This window comes from Narcine bancroftii, chromosome 6 (assembly GCF_036971445.1).
Source record: "Narcine bancroftii isolate sNarBan1 chromosome 6, sNarBan1.hap1, whole genome shotgun sequence".
Classification (NCBI taxonomy): Eukaryota; Metazoa; Chordata; class Chondrichthyes; order Torpediniformes; family Narcinidae; genus Narcine; species Narcine bancroftii.
Window position 1 is genome coordinate 153,406,274 of NC_091474.1, and position 20,592 is coordinate 153,426,865.

The 20,592-nt window shown below is 41.8% G+C and overlaps 1 protein-coding gene across 1 annotated transcript in view; it reads right to left on the minus strand.

Moving 5' to 3' along the window:
- The window catches only part of mfsd2b (MFSD2 lysolipid transporter B, sphingolipid), an 83,434-nt gene extending 64,228 nt beyond the window's left edge, over positions 1 to 19,206 (minus strand). Inside the window, 3 exon segments of the mRNA XM_069888100.1 lie at positions 6,759 to 6,883; positions 13,883 to 14,008; positions 19,105 to 19,206. Coding sequence (XP_069744201.1) covers positions 6,759 to 6,883; positions 13,883 to 14,008; positions 19,105 to 19,206 — 353 coding nt within the window.
- Positions 19,207 to 20,592: the final 1,386 nt, after the last annotated feature.

Consider the following 20,592-nt stretch of genomic DNA (forward strand, 5'->3'; position numbering starts at 1 on the left):
CACTCAGAAAATGAGCCATTTATCCCAACTCTCTGTCTTCTACCTGCCAGCCAGTTCTCAATCCACATCAATACTTTGCCCCCAATCCCATGAGCCTTGATCTTGTAAGCCAGTCGTTTATGCGGGACCTTATCGAAGGCCTTTTGGAAGTCCAGGTACACCACATCCACTGGCTCTCCCCCATCTATTTTACCTGTCACCATCTCAAAGAATTCCAATAGATTTGTCAAGCACGATTTACCTTTTGTAAATCCATGTTGACTCTGTCCAATCCCTTCTCTGCTAGTCATATGCTCCGCTATTACATCCTTAATAATGGATTCCATCATTTTGCCCACTACTGATGTAAGGCTCACCGGCCGATAATTCCCCACTTTTTCTCTACCCCCCTTTTTAAATAGTGGGGTAACATTAGCTACCCTCCAATCCATGGGTACTGATCCTGAGTCTATCGAGTTCTGGAAAATAATTCTTAAAGCATCTGCTGTCTGAATGGCCACTTCCTTGAATACCCTAGGATGTAGATTATCAGGCCCTTGGGTTTTATCTGCCTTCAATCCCATCAATTTCCCCAAGACCATGTCCTTAAAGATACTGATTTCTTTCAGTTCCTCCCTTGCATTAGTCTCTATGTTTCCCAACATCCTTGGGAGGTTATTTGTATCCTCTCTTGTAAAAACAGAACTAAAGTAAGAATTTAATTGGTCTGCCATTTCCTTATTCCCCATTATATATTCCCCTGATTCCGACTGCAAAGGACCTACTCTGGATTTCACCAATCTTTTCCTCTTGACATATTTATAAAAGCTTTTGCAGTCGGTTTTTATATTTGCCGCAAGCTTACTTTCGTAATTTATTTTTGCTCTCTTGATTAATCCCTTTGTCCTCCTTTGGTGCATCTTGAACTGCTCCCAGTCTTCAGTTGTGGTACTTTTTTTGGCCAATTGATATGCTCTCTCTTTGGACCTAATGCTGTCTCTAATTTCCCTTGTTATCCACGGTTGAGTCACCTTTTTTGGTTTATTTTTATGCCAAACCGGTATAAACGATTTTTGCAATTTCTCCATTAGATCTGTGAATGCTTTCCATTGTCTATCCACAGTCAACGCCCCCATAAACACCACCCAATCAATCTTACTTAACTCCCGTCTCATACCATCATAATTCCCTTTATTTAAATTCAGGACCTTAGTCTCGGTTTTAATTTAATCACTCTCCATGTCGAGTGAGAATTCGATCATATTGTGATCGCTCCTACCCAAAGGGCCTCATACAACAAGATTGTTGATTAGCCCCTTATCATTGCATAATACCCAATCTAAAATGGCCTGCTCCCGAGTTGGTTCCTCAACATATTGGTCTAGATAACCGTCCCGTAAACATTCAAGGAATTCCTCCTCCTCAGTATTTTTACTAATTTGGCTAGTCCAATCTATATGCAAATTAAAGTCTCCTATGATGACAGCTGTTCCCTTATTGCACGCTTTTCTAATTTCTCTTTTAACACTCTAGAAATTCTGAGAAATATAAATAAGGTGAACATGTTCAATTGACATGGAATTATATGTGTCACCATCTTGTACCAGTGGTGGGGGCTGGAGAGTATTCCATTCATCTCCTGATGAATGATGTGTTGATAGTGTATATTTTGGGGATTGAGTATGTGCTACTCAGCCTCTATCTACTTTGATAGACACAGTATTAATGTGTCTGGCCCAATTGTTATTGGTTAATGGTCACCCCATGATGTTAATTGTATGGGACTTCATCATGAAGATACATTTGAATACCATGGGTGGCTGTTAATTTTTATCCTGCTGTGGATAGCTTTGTTTGGCAGTTGTATGGCACGAATGTCACTTATCATCCTTTTTCCTGAATGTTATAAGATCCTTACTGCTTGCAAGTATAGGTGGTTTCATAATATGAGAAGCAGACAGTAGAATTGAACACAAAACTAATCAGTTATTATTATTGCATTTGATCTCACAATGGAGAGCAAGTTATTGAGGAAGCAGCTGAAGGTGGTTGGGCCCATCACATTTTACCTAAAGATCTCATACCAGCATATCATAAGCATGAAAAAATAGCTGACAATTGGGTGCATGGAATACAAAGTATCCAATTCATAAATAGATTTGGAACTTTCATATTAAGAGTTTGTCCCAAGAAATCAAATTTCTAAGTATAGTTTTATTTTAAGTTCAAGGATCGTTACTATAGAGAAAGGAGGAGGAGGAGGAATTATAAATGTGCCAATCTATGCCTAAAAGATAGTTAATTTTGAGCCAGTCTTGGTAGGAGCATCCATTGTTATTGTGTAACTAATTATGAAACATGGTACAAGCATATTCCACCCTTAGAACTCCGACCAGAAATCAGTTCAGCCAAGAATTTCTGTAGTTTGATCTGTCAATCATTCATAACTAAAATGCAGTGAAGTGACTTCACAGATATAGAAAATCCCATACTTTCTGACTATAAGGAGAGAAGTGCCCTAGTTCATAATAGAACAACTGGTATTAATCAGGAAAAATTGAATGAATGAAACACATGTAAGAATTTTACATTTTCAGTAAATATCAATCTTCAAAATTATTAGATTGAAGAAATTTCTGAGAAGTTAAGAAAAAAATTGAAAAAAGAAAGCTGGAAAGCTGGAAAGCTGTTGAATATAGCTTCCATTAACCCTTGTGATTGCAATTAATATGAACACCCCCCTTCACCTCGGGTGGCCATTTCAAAAGGAGGTCATGGTCATAAGTTACCATATACACACAGTGTTTGTATTTTTTTGCAATACAGTTTAAATTTTATAAAAATAATTTTGTGTGTGTGTATCTATGTATATGTGTGTATGTATGGAAACCATGTCCATGTCCTCCTTTGTGAATTTTGGAAATGGCCCCACTACCCCCACCCCTTGGCCCCAGCTGCCAATCTCTCTACATTAAAAATTGGGTAATTTCACTAACAATGGATAATGAAACTTGACTGCAATTAATTTTCTTTTTCTTTTTTCAATTTTTTTCTTAACTTCTCAGAAATTTCTTCAATCTAATAATTTTGAAGATTGATATTTACTGAAAATGTAAAATTCTTACATGTGTTTCATTCATTCAATTTTTCCTGATTAATACCAGTTGTTCTATTATGAACTAGGTCACTTCTCTCCTTATAGTCAGAAAGTATGGGATTTTCTATATCTGTGAAGTCCCAAGCATTCTGAGAGAAATCAATGACTCCATTAATTTCAATGGAGAGAAATGGCTGTGAGGAAGAGAAATAATCTTCATGGAACTTGCTTTTTTTAAAATCAATTTCATAACTGCCATCATTGTCTCCAGTATTTGAATTGTTTTAAGAAATGTTAATAATGTCTTTCTTTTTGAACAGTTTACCAAGAACAAAGTAGTAGAAGGATGGGCCAGTAAATTTGCAGATGATTTGAAGGCTGGAGGTGTTGTAGATTACAACAGGATAGAGACAGGATGCAAAACAGGTGGAAAAGTGACAGATGAGAGTTCATTCCACGTAACTGTGAAGTGATGCATTTAGGAAGGTCAAACTTGAAGGCTGAGTTCATGATTAATGACAAGATTCTTAATAGCATGGAACAGAGGGACCTTGGGGTCCAAATCCATACATCTCTCAAGGTTGCGATGTAGGTTGATAGGGTAGTTAAGAAGGGGGGTTGAGTTCAAGAGTCGTGAGGTAATGTTCCATAAAACTATGGTTAGACTACACTTAGATTATTGTGTTTAGTTATGGTAGCCTCATTATAGGAAGGATTTGGAAGCTGTGGAGAAGGTGCAGAGGAGATTTACCAGGATATTGCCTGGATTGGAGAACTTGTCTTATGAGGCAAGGTTAACAAACCTGGGGCTTTTCACTTTGTAGTGAGGAAGTATGAGAGGTGACTGATTAGAGATTTATAAGATTATGAGAGACATAGAGAGAGAGAGAGAGAGAGAGAGAGAGAGAGAGAGAGAGAGAGAGAGAGAACAGCCAACACCTTCTTCCTGGGGTGAGAATAGCAATCACCAGAGGACATCTGTACAAATTGAGGGGAGGAATGTTTAGGGGAGATGTCAAAGGTAAGTTTTTTTTGGCCAGATAATAGTGTGTGCCTGGAATGCCTTGCCATGGGTCGTGGTGGTGGTTCGTACAATAGAGACATTCAAAGATTCTTAGACAGGAACATGAATGCAAGAAAAATAGAGGGTTATGGTTGCGAGGTAGGGAAGGCTTAGTTTTTTGAGTAGGTTTATATCATTTGGCACAACATTGTAGGCTAAAAGGCCTGTACTGTGCTGTAAAGTGTTATGTACTATGTACAATATCACTGAGATTCACCAACATTCAAATGTGGGTTAGCTTAGCAAACTATCAAAAGATTTCCGTGGTCACTACTTATCCAGGACACACTATGTGTCTACACCTTTGCAGTTGTCTGGGAGAGAACAAACTTCCTCCAAAAAGCTGCTATTAGAAAATTTGCTCCAGGATATCACAAATCTTGCAATCTATCAGCCATAGAAGGCAGCTTATTCCCATCAGAATATTCTGGGCCAGAATCTAAATCTAACTTCATCATTCCTTCTTGACTCTTATTACTTGAATTATCATGGTATTTTACTGTGTTGTTCCAGTGCTTTTTACAACTTTGACAATAATTGAAGTATTACAGAATTATTTCTTTTGGAACAAGGCAATTATATTTTAGCTCATTAAAATGTGCACACTATGTGACTTCCTATGAGAGAATTTAATCTTTTTCTAACTAAAGTAATCATTCAGTTCCGACAAAAACAACTGTACAAATATGTTGCTTAGCAAGTATTGTAGTTTTCTGTATCACTGTCATTTAAAGCTTGAAGTTCTTTCAGTTAATCATAATTTATAAGATCTAGTCAAATGTTAATTTTATTCTTCATCTGAAATCACTGGAAGATTCACGATTCCTTTATTATCATGTAATCGTATAGAACATGCAAGATGACATGAAATTGCCTTCTGCCTGCCGTAAGAGAGGCAAAGAGCTGTCATCAATGTTGCAGGCGCTCCTTACAGCAAGAGAAAGAGAAGCAAAAGAGAATCCCTTCAGAGTCAATGAATGTCTGTGGATTCACCTCCAGAGCTCCTGCAGCCTCACAGACTCTTGTTCGACCCATTGGCAACTCAAGCTGCAGGTTCAAACCTCCGATACGATCAGGAAGTCTTCAGCACCTGAGGCCCTTGGGGAGCTCTTCTTGCCCTGCTCTGAATCCTGGTTCTTAAGAGCCAGTCTCAAGCAGCCCACAGGCTCTACAGGTTCCCCAACCACAAGTCGCCCAGAGCCTATGTGGGTCCCTCAGCCGCTGAGAACCTCACTGGTCCACTGCCATAGTTAACATCCTGTAGGGTTCTCCTTCTCAACGGGGGCGGGGTTTTTGGTGCCCTGCGGTGGTCCACTGCTCTGGTGTCTGCACTGCTCATAGCCTCTGCCAAGCACAGACACCACCATCTTGTGCAGAGATGCATGGTTGCAGGATTTTAGTTTGAATACACAGTCAGCTCCTCCAACCTTTCTCAGCATTACTCCACAATGTTTTCTCCACTCTATAGATAATTGCATTGGTTCTGCCTCTTGTTCCCATGCAGAACTTGAAAATTTCATCAATTTCACTGCCAACTTCCATCCCGCCATTAAATTTACTTGGATTGTTCATTACACCTATGTATTTTTTGTACTAACTGCAACTGTGAATATTTATTTACCTATCCTAAATAGACATGCTTTAGTTCCATTTCCCTTATTACATATGATGCACCATAATAACTCCAAAAGTTATGCAAAACTGACAGGCTTTTATTCACAATAGAAAGGAGGCTTGCCCATGCTGGTCGACCATCCTGAACTGGGGAGGGGGCTGTGGAACAGTCATCTTTATTCCAGAGTCTGTGGATGGAGCCACAGGTACAGTCAGCCAATGCATGGTCCCGACAGATAAATATACAGACAGTGGTTTATCACATTCACGTCTTGTCTTTATAAAGAGTCCATCAGGGTGAAGTGCATTAGATACAATCACAAGTTAAGTCACTCAGGCAGTCTGATTTGCCACTGCAACTGTCGTAGTACTGGCCATGACTATGGTGCAATGATAGAGTCCTCGACAGTCTAGGGTACCTGTATGCAGTCGTCAGCATTGGCTTGGAGGGTGCACGGTGTCGTGTCTGGCATGCCATCCATTGGAGTGGGTAATCTGCTATGGCCCTGGTGCATCATGGATGGTGAGAGGTGAAAGGGGTGCCAGATGATCAGTAATGGTTTCCAGAGCCTCTGAGGCACCAGATAACCATTCTACTTTTCACCCCATTCCTCACCACCACTTGTGCTCAGCATTCATAGTCGCTGCCACTCTGCCCTAATAAAGGCACCGTCCCCAGCACTGTACCATCTAGTTTTTGTGGCGATGGGTTTACAGTCAGGGGTGAGGTTGGCAAAGTGGTGGAGGGGTGATTTTGAGGCTGGAGAGCCCATAGGTCATATGTACTGACTGGTTAGGTTGATGGCTGGAGGCGGGGGGGGGGGGGGGGGACAGGGGACGGTGAGGCTGAGGGGTAGTTGCTGGTAGAGCACAGTGAGCAGTCCTCGTTCTTGGAGTTCCCAAAAGACGTGTTGCATCTTTGACATCACAATGTCAAGGATTTGATCCAAAAACACCACAATCCTAGGTACACACCAGTTTAAAATATCTATACACCTTACTCACCAGGGCATCAATCTTCCAATCTTTGTCCATTTGCTTTTACTGATTAAATATCCAACAGCTGGATCAGTAATAGCATCCCAAGCTCTCCCAATGAATAATACTAAAGAAGCATAAAATGGAGTTATCTGGGAAAAAAAAGATCAAAACTTTTAAGAACAAGCAGAATGCAGTATTTAATCTAATACTGTCTAAACAAAGAATCTAGTTAAGGGTGAGTCCTTGGTCTTCACTTCTGTGCTTTGAAATTAAATAATTGAAAAGACCATACTTTCCTATTCTGATGTCCCTACATGAATCCATGGCAACAGTGGTTGTTGGTATGTAACAAATCTGTACATGGTAGTTCAGCAGTCACTGAGGCCACAAGAATGGGATTTGTGAGAAAACTGAAAAATAATGCTTCTCTAAGACAATGCTTAAACAAAATGAACCCAAATTTTTCATAATAAGATGACCCAAAATGTGGGGAAACTATGGCCTGACAATGTTTTTCAATGCCATGTTCCATTAGAGCAGCACTAATTTTTCATGATGACATTTGTGAAGACAGTCAAGTTTATTGATATCCTTTGCGCTGATTTAGGTTGACCATCACCAAATCAGTGAGAAAATCATAACCTTAAGTATGCACTGTTAATTTGATGGAAGCATTGTCATTTTTAGACGTCATCACTGCAATGAGCATATTCTAGTTGCTTGCATTAACAGCATGTTTAATGGTCCAAATTTGAAAATTACAAGCACAATAAATGCATATTTTGTCATGTTATGTATGCATGTGATGTGTAAAAGTCTGTCTCATTTATTTGCAAAACTCTGCATGCCAAACTGCATGAGTTTTTCAAGCTTTGTTGGGACCAAGGTAAACTGCCTCAGGATCTTCGTGATGCCACCATCATCACCCTGTACAAAAACAAAGGCGAGAAATCAGACTGCTCAAACTACAGGGGAATCACGTTGCTCTCCATTGCAGGCAAAATCTTCGCTAGGATTCTACTAAATAGAACAATACCTAGTGTCGCTGAGAATATTCTCCCAGAATCACAGTGCGGCTTTCGCGCAAACAGAGGAACCACTGACATGGTCTTTGCCCTCAGACAGCTCCAAGAAAAGTGCAGAGAACAAAACAAAGGACTCTACATCACCTTTGTTGACCTCACCAAAGCCTTCGACACCGTGAGCAGGAAAGGGCTTTGGCAAATACTAGAGCGCATCGGATGTCCCCCAAAGTTCCTCAACATGATTATCCAACTGCACGAAAACCAACAAGGTCGGGTCAGATACAGCAATGAGCTCTCTGAACCCTTCTCCATTAACAATGGCGTGAAGCAAGGCTGTGTTCTCGCACCAACCCTCTTTTCAATCTTCTTCAGCATGATGCTGAACCAAGCCATGAAAGACCCCAACAATGAAGACGCTGTTTACATCCGGTACCGCACGGATGGCAGTCTCTTCAATCTGAGGCGCCTGCAAGCTCACACCAAGACACAAGAGAAACTTGTCCGTGAACTACTCTTTGCAGATGATGCCGCTTTAGTTGCCCATTCAGAGCCAGCTCTTCAGCGCTTGACGTCCTGCTTTGCGGAAACTGCCAAAATGTTTGGCCTGGAAGTCAGCCTGAAGAAAACTGAGGTCCTCCATCAGCCAGCTCCCCACCATGACTACCAGCCCCCCCACATCTCCATCGGGCACACAAAACTCAAAACGGTCAACCAGTTTACCTATCTCGGCTGCACCATTTCATCAGATGCAAGGATCGACAATGAGATAGACAACAGACTCGCCAAGGCAAATAGCGCCTTTGGAAGACTACACAAAAGAGTCTGGAAAAACAACCAACTGAAAAACCTCACAAAGATAAGCGTATACAGAGCCGTTGTCATACCCACACTCCTGTTCGGCTCCGAATCATGGGTCCTCTACCGGCACCACCTACGGCTCCTAGAACGCTTCCACCAGCGTTGTCTCCGCTCCATCCTCAACATCCATTGGAGCGCTCACACCCCTAACGTCGAGGTACTCGAGATGGCAGAGGTCGACAGCATCGAGTCCACGCTGCTGAAGATCCAGCTGCGCTGGATGGGTCACGTCTCCAGAATGGAGGACCATCGCCTTCCCAAGATCGTATTATATGGCGAGCTCTCCACTGGCCACCGTGACAGAGGTGCACCAAAGAAAAGGTACAAGGACTGCCTAAAGAAATCTCTTGGTGCCTGCCACATTGACCACCGCCAGTGGGCTGATAACGCCTCAAACCGTGCATCTTGGCGCCTCACGGTTTGGCGGGCAGCAACCTCCTTTGAAGAAGACCGCAGAGCCTACCTCACTGACAAAAGGCAAAGGAGGAAAAACCCAACACCCAACCCCAACCAACCAATTTTCCCTTGCAACCGCTGCAATCGTGTCTGCCTGTCCCGCATCGGACTGGTCAGCCACAAACGAGCCTGCAGCTGACGTGGACTTTTTACCCCCTCCATAAATCTTCGTCCGCGAAGCCAAGCCAAAGAGTTTCAAGGTAATATTGAAATCTTATTGACATTCACTGCAAGATTGTTGGCTAAAATAAATGAAATGTGAATTTTGATAGTTCTGTTTGTTTTGGAATTGCATCATATGCTTTGGATATGGGAAAGTATATTTAGCCATCTATGTCCAAATGGAGGGTTCCCTCCTTCTTTCACTCTAGTTGCCACCACTTTTAAAATCTCTCTGTCTTGATAACGCAGCAACTTTACCAAATTGAGCGGGATCTCTGTCCAGGATTTGGTTTTGGAAGGGGGGAATAAAAAAAATAAATCGGTGGGCCCTCTCTACCTCTACTTTTTCACCCAGCACATCCCTGCCCAGAATTTCAGGGATCCAGGTATGGAAAAAGTTAACTGGATTTCTTCCTTCAATATCCTTTTTTAACCCCACTATCTTTAGGTTGTTTCTACAGCTAAAGTTTTCCAGGGTGTCTGTCAAACTTGGTCCAGATAAGCTCCCCCTCTTTCATCAGGACTTTCAATTTCTCCTTTATTCTATTTATTTTGTCTTCATTAGCACCCACTCTGTCCTCAGCTTCATTCATTCTCCCCATTAGCGGGAATTTTGTACTTTACCTATCTTTTTTCCCATTGCCTGGGCTCTATTGTCATTGCCTTAAATAACCCATCTTCCATGAGGCCCAATGCCTCCATTACATCCTGCAGAGAGAGTTCCAAGCCCCCGTTCTGCTTTGTGCTCCAGGTGAGTCACTTTCAGGCCTCCTGGCCTCATGGAGTTTTCCTTGGCTACCGTTACTACTACCCCCATCAACATCATCGCTCTTCTCAACCTCGTCACTTGAGCTCGACACGCCGTCTAACCTAATGCCATGGTCCTCTGCTCTCGCCAAGCCCTGACTTCACTCTTTAGCAATGTGCTCCAGCCCCTTTGCCTCACGACCACCACACCTGCCATCCTCGGCTTGAGAATGGGCACAAACTCTCCCAGCCCGATTATCCCATTCTTCCTTTTCCCGATTACTGCTCTCGTTGTCCATAGCTTGGGAGTCGCATATAGTTTGAACTCTCCTGGTCTGAAAATCTCACTCCTCCGCTCCGCAACCGCTGTTCTCCCCACAGTGCCAACACTCCCAGCCTGGCGATCCTACTCCTCCGCCACACACTCGTCGCTCGTATCATCGGTGGCCCAAGAGTTGCACACAGCATGGACTCTCCAGACCAGGAGGTCCTGCTGTGGGGGGGGGGGGGGGGGGGGCGCTCCCTCTCTCCAGAATCTCTCACTGGGCTCCCATCGACCCGAGAATGCTTCAAGGCAGCGCTGCTTCTTTGGCCATGGCTCTCCAGTCAGGTGGGCTGCTCCAGCCCTTCACTAGCAGGCTTCGGGGTGGTCTTGCCATTTTCATCACCACAAGGCAACTTGAGTTGCTCTGGGATCTTGAGGCCTGCTCTTTACCATTTCTGTTTTCATCTTTTTCTACATTATTGCTGATCCTGGTATTTTCCCATACCACGTGAATATTTTGGCTAGCTTTAAATTCTTTTGTTATAGTTTATCTTCATATAGATCTGGGAGCTCCGGGGGCTCACTTCTGCCTACTCTCCCCTCGTTGTTCATCATTCTCACTGCTCATGGGAAGAGGCTGTTCCTCAGCCTGGTTGTGCTACGTCTGTTACTCCTGCATCTCTTCCCCGATGGGAGCAGCTGAAAGATGCTGTGTGAAGGGTTCCTCAGTGATTTTGCATGCCCTTTTCAGACAACAATCTTGGTAGATCACATCGATGAAGGGGTGGGAGAGGGAGACTCCAGTGATCCTCTCTGCCACCCTTATGGTCCTGTGGATTAATCTCCAATCCATTTCTCTGCAGCAACCATATCACACTATGATGCAACCGGCCACAGAGCTCTCAATAGAGCTCCTCTAGAAGGTTGACATAATGGTGGCCGGTTGCCTTGCCCGCTTCAGTCTTCTCAGGAAGTACAGTTGCTGTTGCGCCTTCCTGAAAAGTGAGGAGATGTTGAGTGTCCATAATAAGTCACTCGTTAAATGAACTCCAAGGTACCTGGTGCTCTCCACTCTCTCTAATACAGAGTTGTTGATGTGTAGTGTAGGATGGTAGTTCCTGGACCTCCTGAAGTGCACAATCATCTCCTTCACCTTGTCCACTTTGAGACTCAAGTTGTTACTCTTGTACCATATCATGACATTTTCCACCTCTTCTCTGTAGTGTGACTCATTGTTGTTGCTAATGAGGCCAACGACTGTTGTGTGATATAGCCAACATGCAGAGTAATGTTCACAATAGCAATGTGATAATACCCAGAAAATCTGTTTTTGTGGATTAATTGAGGAATAAGTATTTGCCAGGATGCTGCGAATATTTTCTCTGCTCAGTTTTGAAGTTTTATCACAAAATCTTTTACATCCACCTAAAGTGGATGCATCTCACGTGAAAGTTGACATTTCTGATTCTGCAGCCATCCTTCTGAATTACACTGGGGTGCACATATGTCATGTTCATGGAACATGAATTTGAACTCACAGCATTCTGTTTTAGGTTAAAGTGCTGCAAACTGATCCTGGATGACACAATAAACACTGCAGCAGAACTGCATGTTTCCAAGGTTTTTAAGATAAAAATTAAAGATAGCAAAAATCTGTAAAAACACAAAATGTTGGAGAAACTCAGCAGGTCGAATAGTGTCCTTTATGTAGCAAAGGTAAAAATACATAACCGATGTCTTGAGCTTGAGCCCTTCATCTAAACAACTGGAATTGTGCAGACAAATGTAGACATCTAGTCAATTAATTGTTATAAAAGCACAGAAACCCCCCCCCCCCCCACACTGAAACAGAAGGAATAGGATTATTGTGAAAGGCAGGTCAATTTAGAATAACAGTGATGAAATTATCAGGTGGTATGTTTCATCAAACATTAAATGATTCCCTCTCTATCATAGGATTTCTGTTGATAATTGCAAACAGTTCAATTATGTTCACAATCCAGGATTAGGCTTACTAAAAGCATACAACATTCACAATAAGTTAACACTTTACATTAACCAAGTTGGAGAAGATTACACTGTTTTATTCCAAAAGGCCTGGAGTATAAAAGTTTAGAAATGTTAATATAACTTAATGATAATTTGCACTTGAAATACTGTGTAGATTTAGTTGTTATATTTATGGAAGTATACATTGATCTGGGGACAGATGTAAAGAAGATTCACTGGGTTGAGACATGGGCTGGCAGGAATGACTTAGTAAGAGGTTGAACAGATTGGCCCTAGAAGATTAGAGAATAAAAGGTGACCTTATTGAAATATGAAAGATTCTGAATGGGAGTTGCAGGATGGATGGTGAGAGAATATTTCTCTTTGTGGGGTATTAAGAAGCATAGTTTTAAAATGTGGGGGAGACCCATTTCAGATGGAAATTAGGAGGAATTTCTCCTTTCTGAGGGTCGTGAATCTCTGGAATTCTCTACCCCAGCAAGATATGGTCACTGAATACATTCAAAGAAGATCATTAAACTATAAGGGAATCAATAGGTGTGGGGAGAGTTTGGGGAACTTGTGTTGAGTCCAAAATGTAATCAACGACATTTAGATTGGTGGAGGTGGCCATGTGGGGCCAAGCCTACTTCTGCTCCTGAGCTTTAGATCCTTATTTGCATGCTCCTGATCCCTAATGATGAAAGTTGGTTTCACACCTGCATTTTTCAAAATAGCTAAGTTTTATGTGGAGATCAAAAGCTTAATTTAATTAATTTTGCCATCTGAAGTACAGTTTCCATCACCTGAGGGCATTACGGGAAATTCATTTGCATGGTCAGTAAACAAACAACTCTATTCCTGAAGTCTGGCACTGCAAGGAGAAGGGGGAAACATTCATCTTTCTATTCACTCTCTCTCTTCATTGCCATGGAACTCTCTGGTGGTCACACAAGTTGATAGATTGAGTAATCTATTTGTTGTAACAGTACAGGAAGTTGTAAGAAGACTGTTGAAGAGAAATCACAAACACAAATTTAAGAGCCACTTATCTACTGGAGTGGAAAGAATGTAATAAAACTTTTTAAAATCAAATTGGTAGTCCAGATGACTGGAATTTTGGGCAGCACAGTTGGCGAAACAGTTAATGCAACATTGCAACAGCATCAGCAATCGGGACTGAGGTTCAAATCCCACGCTGTAAGGAGTTTGTACTTTCACTCTGCGTCTGCGTGGATTTTCCCCGGGGGTTTCATTTTATTTGCATTAAATCAGCTGCATGTGTTTCAACAGAATTGGAATCACTCAGTCATATTGCTATTTGTTTGACTTCTTTCTTTCCAAAAGGATGGGAAACAGTTATTGGATTGAATAGTATATCGCTGACTCTGTGAAGCATGTAAATCCAATCAATTTGTACATTCAAACTAAGGTTTTGTGACCATGGTTTCAGTCACAATGTGAACCATTGTCAATTTAGGTCACACTGCTGATTTAGAGACAGTGGGTGAACTCTCTAGTGCAACTGTTGAACTAAATATAACCCCACTCTGACTGCTGGCAACTTTCAACAGTGACTTCAGTTACTAGTTCTCAAAAGGATAAAATGTATTTATGTCTAATAATTATTTTCTAAATATACGCACCTGTGCTACATCAAGTAGATAAATTTGCAGGAAGAATCCTATGGCAGTTCCAACCACCTCATATGGAGCGCCTCCAATTGCAAAACATAATTTGCAACATACAGACAATTTTCTTGAAGTTTTGGCCTAAAGCAGCACACAAATTTCTTTATTATCATTATCACTGGAACCACATTTTGGATTGTGATCAAACATGTTATTATAAAATATAAACAATTCAAAAAAGATTTTGTGTGGAGATAAAAATGATTAAAGACACAATAACAATTAAATACATTTAAATAAAGAAGGAAATGATATTAAAGTTCTCTTCTGTCCACAACCATTTCTCCCCATTCAAAAAGGTTTCAGGACTTGTGATTAGTTCAATGGAAAATTTGCTTATTGTTTTATGTTTTATCTCTCATCTTCTTCAAAGAAGAGAGAAGCATTTTTAACCAAAATAAACGGAGATTCATGATAGAATCTTGTAAAATTAGGTGTCGTCATCAGAGGTGTCCCCGATTTCCTACAAAATATTTGAATGGAAATCATGTGGTCCTGCAGTTTTGTCACTCTTTATTGTGTTACAAGCCCAAAGGACCCCAAAACCCAGCAGCAATAGACATTCACCAAGACAAGTAGTTACTTAAACAAAAATTGTTTTTAATTATCTTTAAACATGAAACCAGAATCAAACTTTAACTGATCTCTATTAACTTAACTAACCTTAACCCCCTTCTAATGCTTAGTGCACATTTATGTAATGTGTGTGTAAATTTAAGAAAAGTTCTTTGGTTCACAGTTCAATTTCATTTCTATTCTTCCAAGTTCGCTGGTTGCAGGCAATTCTTGTACTGTTCACAGAATTTAACATGTATAAAGTTCACCAGGCTTTGGTGCTCGAAAGGTTTACCGCTCAGGAAGGTTCTCGTAGGGTTTACAGAGGGATTTGTTGTTCCAGGATTTCCACAACTGAGGTACCACCATTAGTCACCTCAATGTCCTGCTGATGAAATTTTCCCCATCAGGGTTCTCCAGATGATAACCTCTTTCTTTCAGGCTACACAGAGTTCCTTTCTGTTCTTATTCCAAGAGAAACATCAGACAGATAGCATTTCCAGTCAACTGCTGCTCTGGAGCTTTCTATTTCAGTTCCAACATGCTTTTCCTGTTTGCTTCAGCTGTGACTCTTCAGTCTCTCCCTCTCTCCTTCTTCCAACTGCTAGAAAGCCCATATGACTCTCTCACCTACAAAAAAACCCCACCTTCTTCAGCAAACCACAGGAGTTATCCTTCTGCTCCCATCTGTTGCTTTAGGTAAACAAAATCCAGGAGTGACCTTTCTGTGAGCATTTTGTAGATACTTGCAAACAGCAAGAGTGCCTCCAGTCCAAAACAATGGTCTACTCATTTTATGACATCATTTCAATTAGCACCTATTTGTGAAATGTGCATAGCATTCTCCATAGTTTCTGTAAAGTCCACTGAATATGAATTCTTCAGTATTTCAAATAAGATGTTTTAAAATGTGTGTATGTAACCTACTCTAATTTTACCAATTATCTCCCAAATATATATATTCCATTACAATTGCCATTATTTTCTTAATTGTCATTAATGTTGTTTACATTTATTTTGATGTCCACATCCCTGATTCATAATTACGTTCCTTAGGTTATCCTGTATGCCATCCTTTTTCTCTATGACAGGTACTGGTGTAAAATCATTATTTAACATATGTACACCAACCCTCTTTTCTGTAATGAAATTACAGAAGACTTATAGATTGATTTTGCAATTTTGTTTCCAAAATTCATATTTGTGACATACACAAATTGTTTTGTTAATCTTTATTTTTCAGTGTATTTTTTCCAGTCCCCAGTATCTGCACTATTTCATATGGTACATTTTTTTTAAGTGTTGTGTTATTTTGTATTACTGTTTCTGTTTTGCAGAAATTTCTGTTCAATATATATGTGACTCCATAGCTCTCTGGTAGTGAATTCCATCTACCTTTCTAAAATTGGTGACATTTTATTCTGAAATTATTCTCCCTAATTCTAGATAACTAGGGAGCATAATTTAGACAAATGGGGCATGGGAAGATATTATTGATCCTGTCAATACCTCTCAGAATGTTAAAGATTTCAAAAAGATCACCTCATTCTTCAAAACAATGAGTATATGCCCCAGCTTGCTTATCCTCCCTTTTCTGCTGATTCGGATTTATTGTTAGAGTACATACATGACATGACATCACATACAGCCCTGAGATTTCTTTATCCTGCGGACGCTGCAGAATTACCACTAGTAGTGCAAAAAAAGGTACATAGCATAAAACATGTAAACAAAGAACTGTAAATAGATAATGAATGTAAACAAACTGACTGTGCAATAGAGAGAGACCAAAAAGAAAATTAATAAAATGCACAAGTCCTTAAGTGAGTCTCTGAGTTTGTCATTGAGGAGTCTGATGGTGGAAGGGTAGCAGTTATTTCTGAACCTGGTGGAGCGAGTCTTGTGGCATCGATACCTCTTTCCTGATGGCAGCAGTGAGAACAGAGTGTGTGTCGAGTGGTGAGGGTCTGATCATTGCTGCTGCTCTCCAACAGCAGCACTCCCTGTAGATGTACACAATAGTGATGTTCTGGGCTGTATCCACTACCTTTTGGAGGGCTTTATGCTCAGGGATATTGGTGTTTCCATACTAGACTGTGATGCAGCTGATCAGCACACTTTCCACCATACCTCTGTAGAAATTTTCCAGGGTTTCTGTTGTGATACCAAACCTCATCAAACTTCTGATGAAGTTGAGGTGCTCACATGCTTTCTTTACAATGCCTTTGGTGTGTTGGGTCCAGGAAAGATCTTTTCAAATAGTGACTCACAAGAACTTAAATTTGCTCCCACTCTCCACCTCTGATCCCTCAATGATCACTAGATTGTATACGTCTGGCTTTCCTTCAATCTACTGACCTTCTCTGCACTGCCTCTGATGCACGTATATTCAGGAGTCCTCCCATTGCCTCCCTGTAAAGTTGAATCAAAACTTCACTGTTTTATGCTTCATATCCATTGGTCTTCCAGATTAATTTGTAATTTATGCACTAGGATCCTCAGATCACTTGGCAGTGTAAAACATTAGCTCCTTTCACACAGCCAATTCCATGTAGGTTAACCGGCTAATTTAGCAAGTCCAATCCCGGTAATCATGTGGTGTGAAACTCCCCAACCTGGCAGGGAGAGTTAAATTCAACTGGGCTTTGACACTTGGTGGGGGCAAGTGTCAGAGCCCAGCCAAGTTAACTCAATAATCACCTTTTGGTGGTGTGAAAGCACAACCTGCTCTCCCATTGTCACTGCTGGAGGCAGGACCCCCTTTAAAATGCCATGTAGCTGATTAACCAGGTAAATCATGGAAAGGGTCCCAAGTGTAGCATGCCCAGTAAGTTTTCACACTTCCTAGGATGGTTGACAGTGTAAAAGGGGATTGTAATCCTATGTTTTTCATCATTCTCATTTTACTCATCTGCCAATTTTTTTGTCCACTTGTTTAATCCACCTATAAGCCTTTGCAAGCTTTTTAAAAAAATTGTCCTCACAACATGCTAACCCATCTTTCTCTGTAACATCAGCAAAGTTGGATGCAAGACATTTGGTCACTTTAACCAAGACAGTGAATAGATAGTTGAGGCCCCAAGACAACCCACTCATTTTTGATTCTCTGTTCAAAAATGACCTTCCTTTTTTACCTTCTAACCTTCTCCTCTAAATGGCTGATGATCGGACCCTACACCATCTGCCCTAATTCAAGAGCTGAGTTTCAGTTCTCCAGAGCAACACTGAGGAATCCCCAAAATAACATCCAATTCAGTGGGTATTCAGTGAATGATTTAGTGCCGTATGTCATTAAGCAAGCAGCAGATGTCATGTTCTGTAGCTCACAGCTTGAAGGCTGGGCTTACTTAAGTTTCACTGACACCTGGCAGACTCCAGGGAGCAAGATTCACCATATTGTTGTAAATTGAACAAGCAGGGCCAATTTCTGCTACCTTTGCCAATTTGCTGCAAGATGCACCTTGGGCGTGATCAGTTTTATCTAGTTTTATCATAAAGAAAGAGAGGAAAGTAGAGCTTCAAAGAGGCAAGTCTGGCTGCATCTGTGGCTACCTATGGTGAGTAAGAGTCCACAACTGGAGGAGTGGAGAGACCATAGACCGTGTTTAGGCTTGTGGGTTTTTCACAGAAGGAGAGGGACATGGAGGGACTTGAAAACAAAACTAATAATTTACAACAAAGAAGCTGTCAGAATGGAAACCAGAAGGAGGGTACAGAAGCTGGGGTAAGGAGCAACAAGCAATCTGCTGGAGAAATTGAGCAAGTTAAGCAGCATCGGCGAGTGAAAATGAATGGTCAACATTTCCTTAAGATGAAGAGACTTGGTTGAAGCAAGAGTCAGGAATGAGATGAAGCACACTCAGAGGTGGTCCAATAGAAAAGTTGGATGAGATGGAAAGTGGAGGGAATAATTTTACCAATAGCTCTCCAATGGAAGTAATTTGTTGAACTTCCTCAAATCTGTGCCTTTTTCTCTCCACTTGATTCTCCCACCCTAGTGCCTGGTTACAATAGGTTTAGCCTGCACTCTTGTTTGGGGTAACCCTGTCTATTTAAATATTCACAGGTGGGGGAACCCCATCGCACCAAGTCACACCTTACATGACGAAAGCAGGGGCCTGCTAGAATACCGCAGAAACAGTCTGTTCTTTTCTCAATTCCTGAAGGTCAATGTTTCTCTTCCCACGGATTCTTCCCGATCTGCTGAGTGTTTCGAGAACCCCACCCCATCCTTACGAACCCGCTTAAAGTTAGAGTGGACAGGACACTCACCCCTTTCTTCAGGGGAGACATACATCTTAACACATCTCCTCCTTTGATGCGTTAACAAAACTATCCTCTTTCGGATTTCCCCCAGTGTTTGACGTTCACGAAAGGAACCTTTTATTTGTCTAGGGTTGGCTGCTTCCTCCAGCATATCGAAGGAATAAAAACTGATTTGGCAATATGAAGCTTTAAAATCGCCGCCAAGATTAAAGGACCGAAAGCAGAACAACCAGGGAATGAGCAGATAGCCCAATCAATTCCTGAAATGTTTCATGTTAGTCCCTGGAGAGATTCTGACTGGGCATTTTACAGACAACTCCGCGGGGCTGATCTTTCAGAACGAGAGAAGTACTTACCTTATCCAATCGTGGACTGCCCTCGCAACTGATGTATTTTACTAATGCGCGTTTTGCACGGTCGGAAGCTTCTTCCTCCCCGCAAATCATTTCGCTGGCCATCAATTCGGAGGCTACAACCAGCAGTGGACACCCACCACTGCTCCCCTTCACCAAACCTGGTCCACTCACTCTGCAGGCATCCGGCAACTTGCAAATCACGGCAACTGTCCACTTTTAATAAACGCTGCCCTATTACACGCCTTTAGTGCACAATGATCGGACAGAGACGGTCCGACGCTGTTGCACGACGCACATTGTCCGATCACTAGACATAATCTCTCTTTTTGAACCCAAAATATCCGTCTCGAATGCATACTACCTACAGCAGCCTTTCGGGCCATAATTTCAATTCTCCATCGACAAATGTCTACCTTTAATACATATTTCAGTTTATAATACAAACCGGTAGTGTTATTCAATTGCACGACGATTGTCTGGCCATCCTATACCATGTTCTACCGCCAAGTTCATCTGCGCCCGTCTTTTTTAGAGACGCAGCATGGTATGCAGTATTATCTTAAAGAACATAGTGTGAGGCCCACAACATGTGGCAATAGTTTTGCAGTCTCCAGACTATCTATGGCCCAAACACTCAAGAATCCATAACAATTAGAATAAAAAAATAGGCAAGAATGGAGAGTTGATCAATGCCTACTTCAAATAATTCTTCATGACTCCACCCCATTGCAAGTTATCCTGCCCAGCCTCACTGCCATTTCAGAATGACAAGTTAAAAAGTCTATAATCCCACAGAATAACACCAGCTGAAAATGTAAAAGCTGGTGGGAGTAAATTCAGGCACTCATTCCAATATCTGGGAAGGGAACAGAAGAAAAGGAAGCTGGAGTTGACCATCTGGCCTGTTAAGCCTACTCCACCATTCAATAAGATCAGGCTGATCTCTTCTTCTTTGGCTTGGCTTCGCGGACGAAGATTTATGGAGGGGGTAAATGTTCACATCAGCTGCAGGCTCGTTTGTGGCTGACAAGTCCGATGCGGGACAGGCAGACAAGGTTGCAGCGGTTGCAGGGGAAAATTGGTTGGTTGGGGTTGGGTGTTGGGTTTTTCCTCCTTTGCCTTTTGTCAGTGAGGTGGGCTCTGCGGTCTTCTTCAAAGGAGGTTGCTGCCCGCCAAACTGTGAGGCGCCAAGATGCACGGTTGGAGGCGAGATCAGCTCACTGGCGGTGGTTAATGTGGCAGGCACCAAGAGATTTCTTTAGGCAGTCCTTGTACCTCTTCTTTGGTGCACCTCTGTCACGGTGGCCAGTGGAGAGCTCGCCATATAACACGATCTTGGGAAGGCGATGGTCCTCCATTCTGGAGACGTGACCCACCCAGCGCAGCTGGATCTTCAGCAGCGTGGACTCGATGCTGTCGACCTCTGCCATCTCGAGTACTTCGACGTTAGGGATGAAAGCGCTCCAATGAATGTTGAGGATGGAGCGG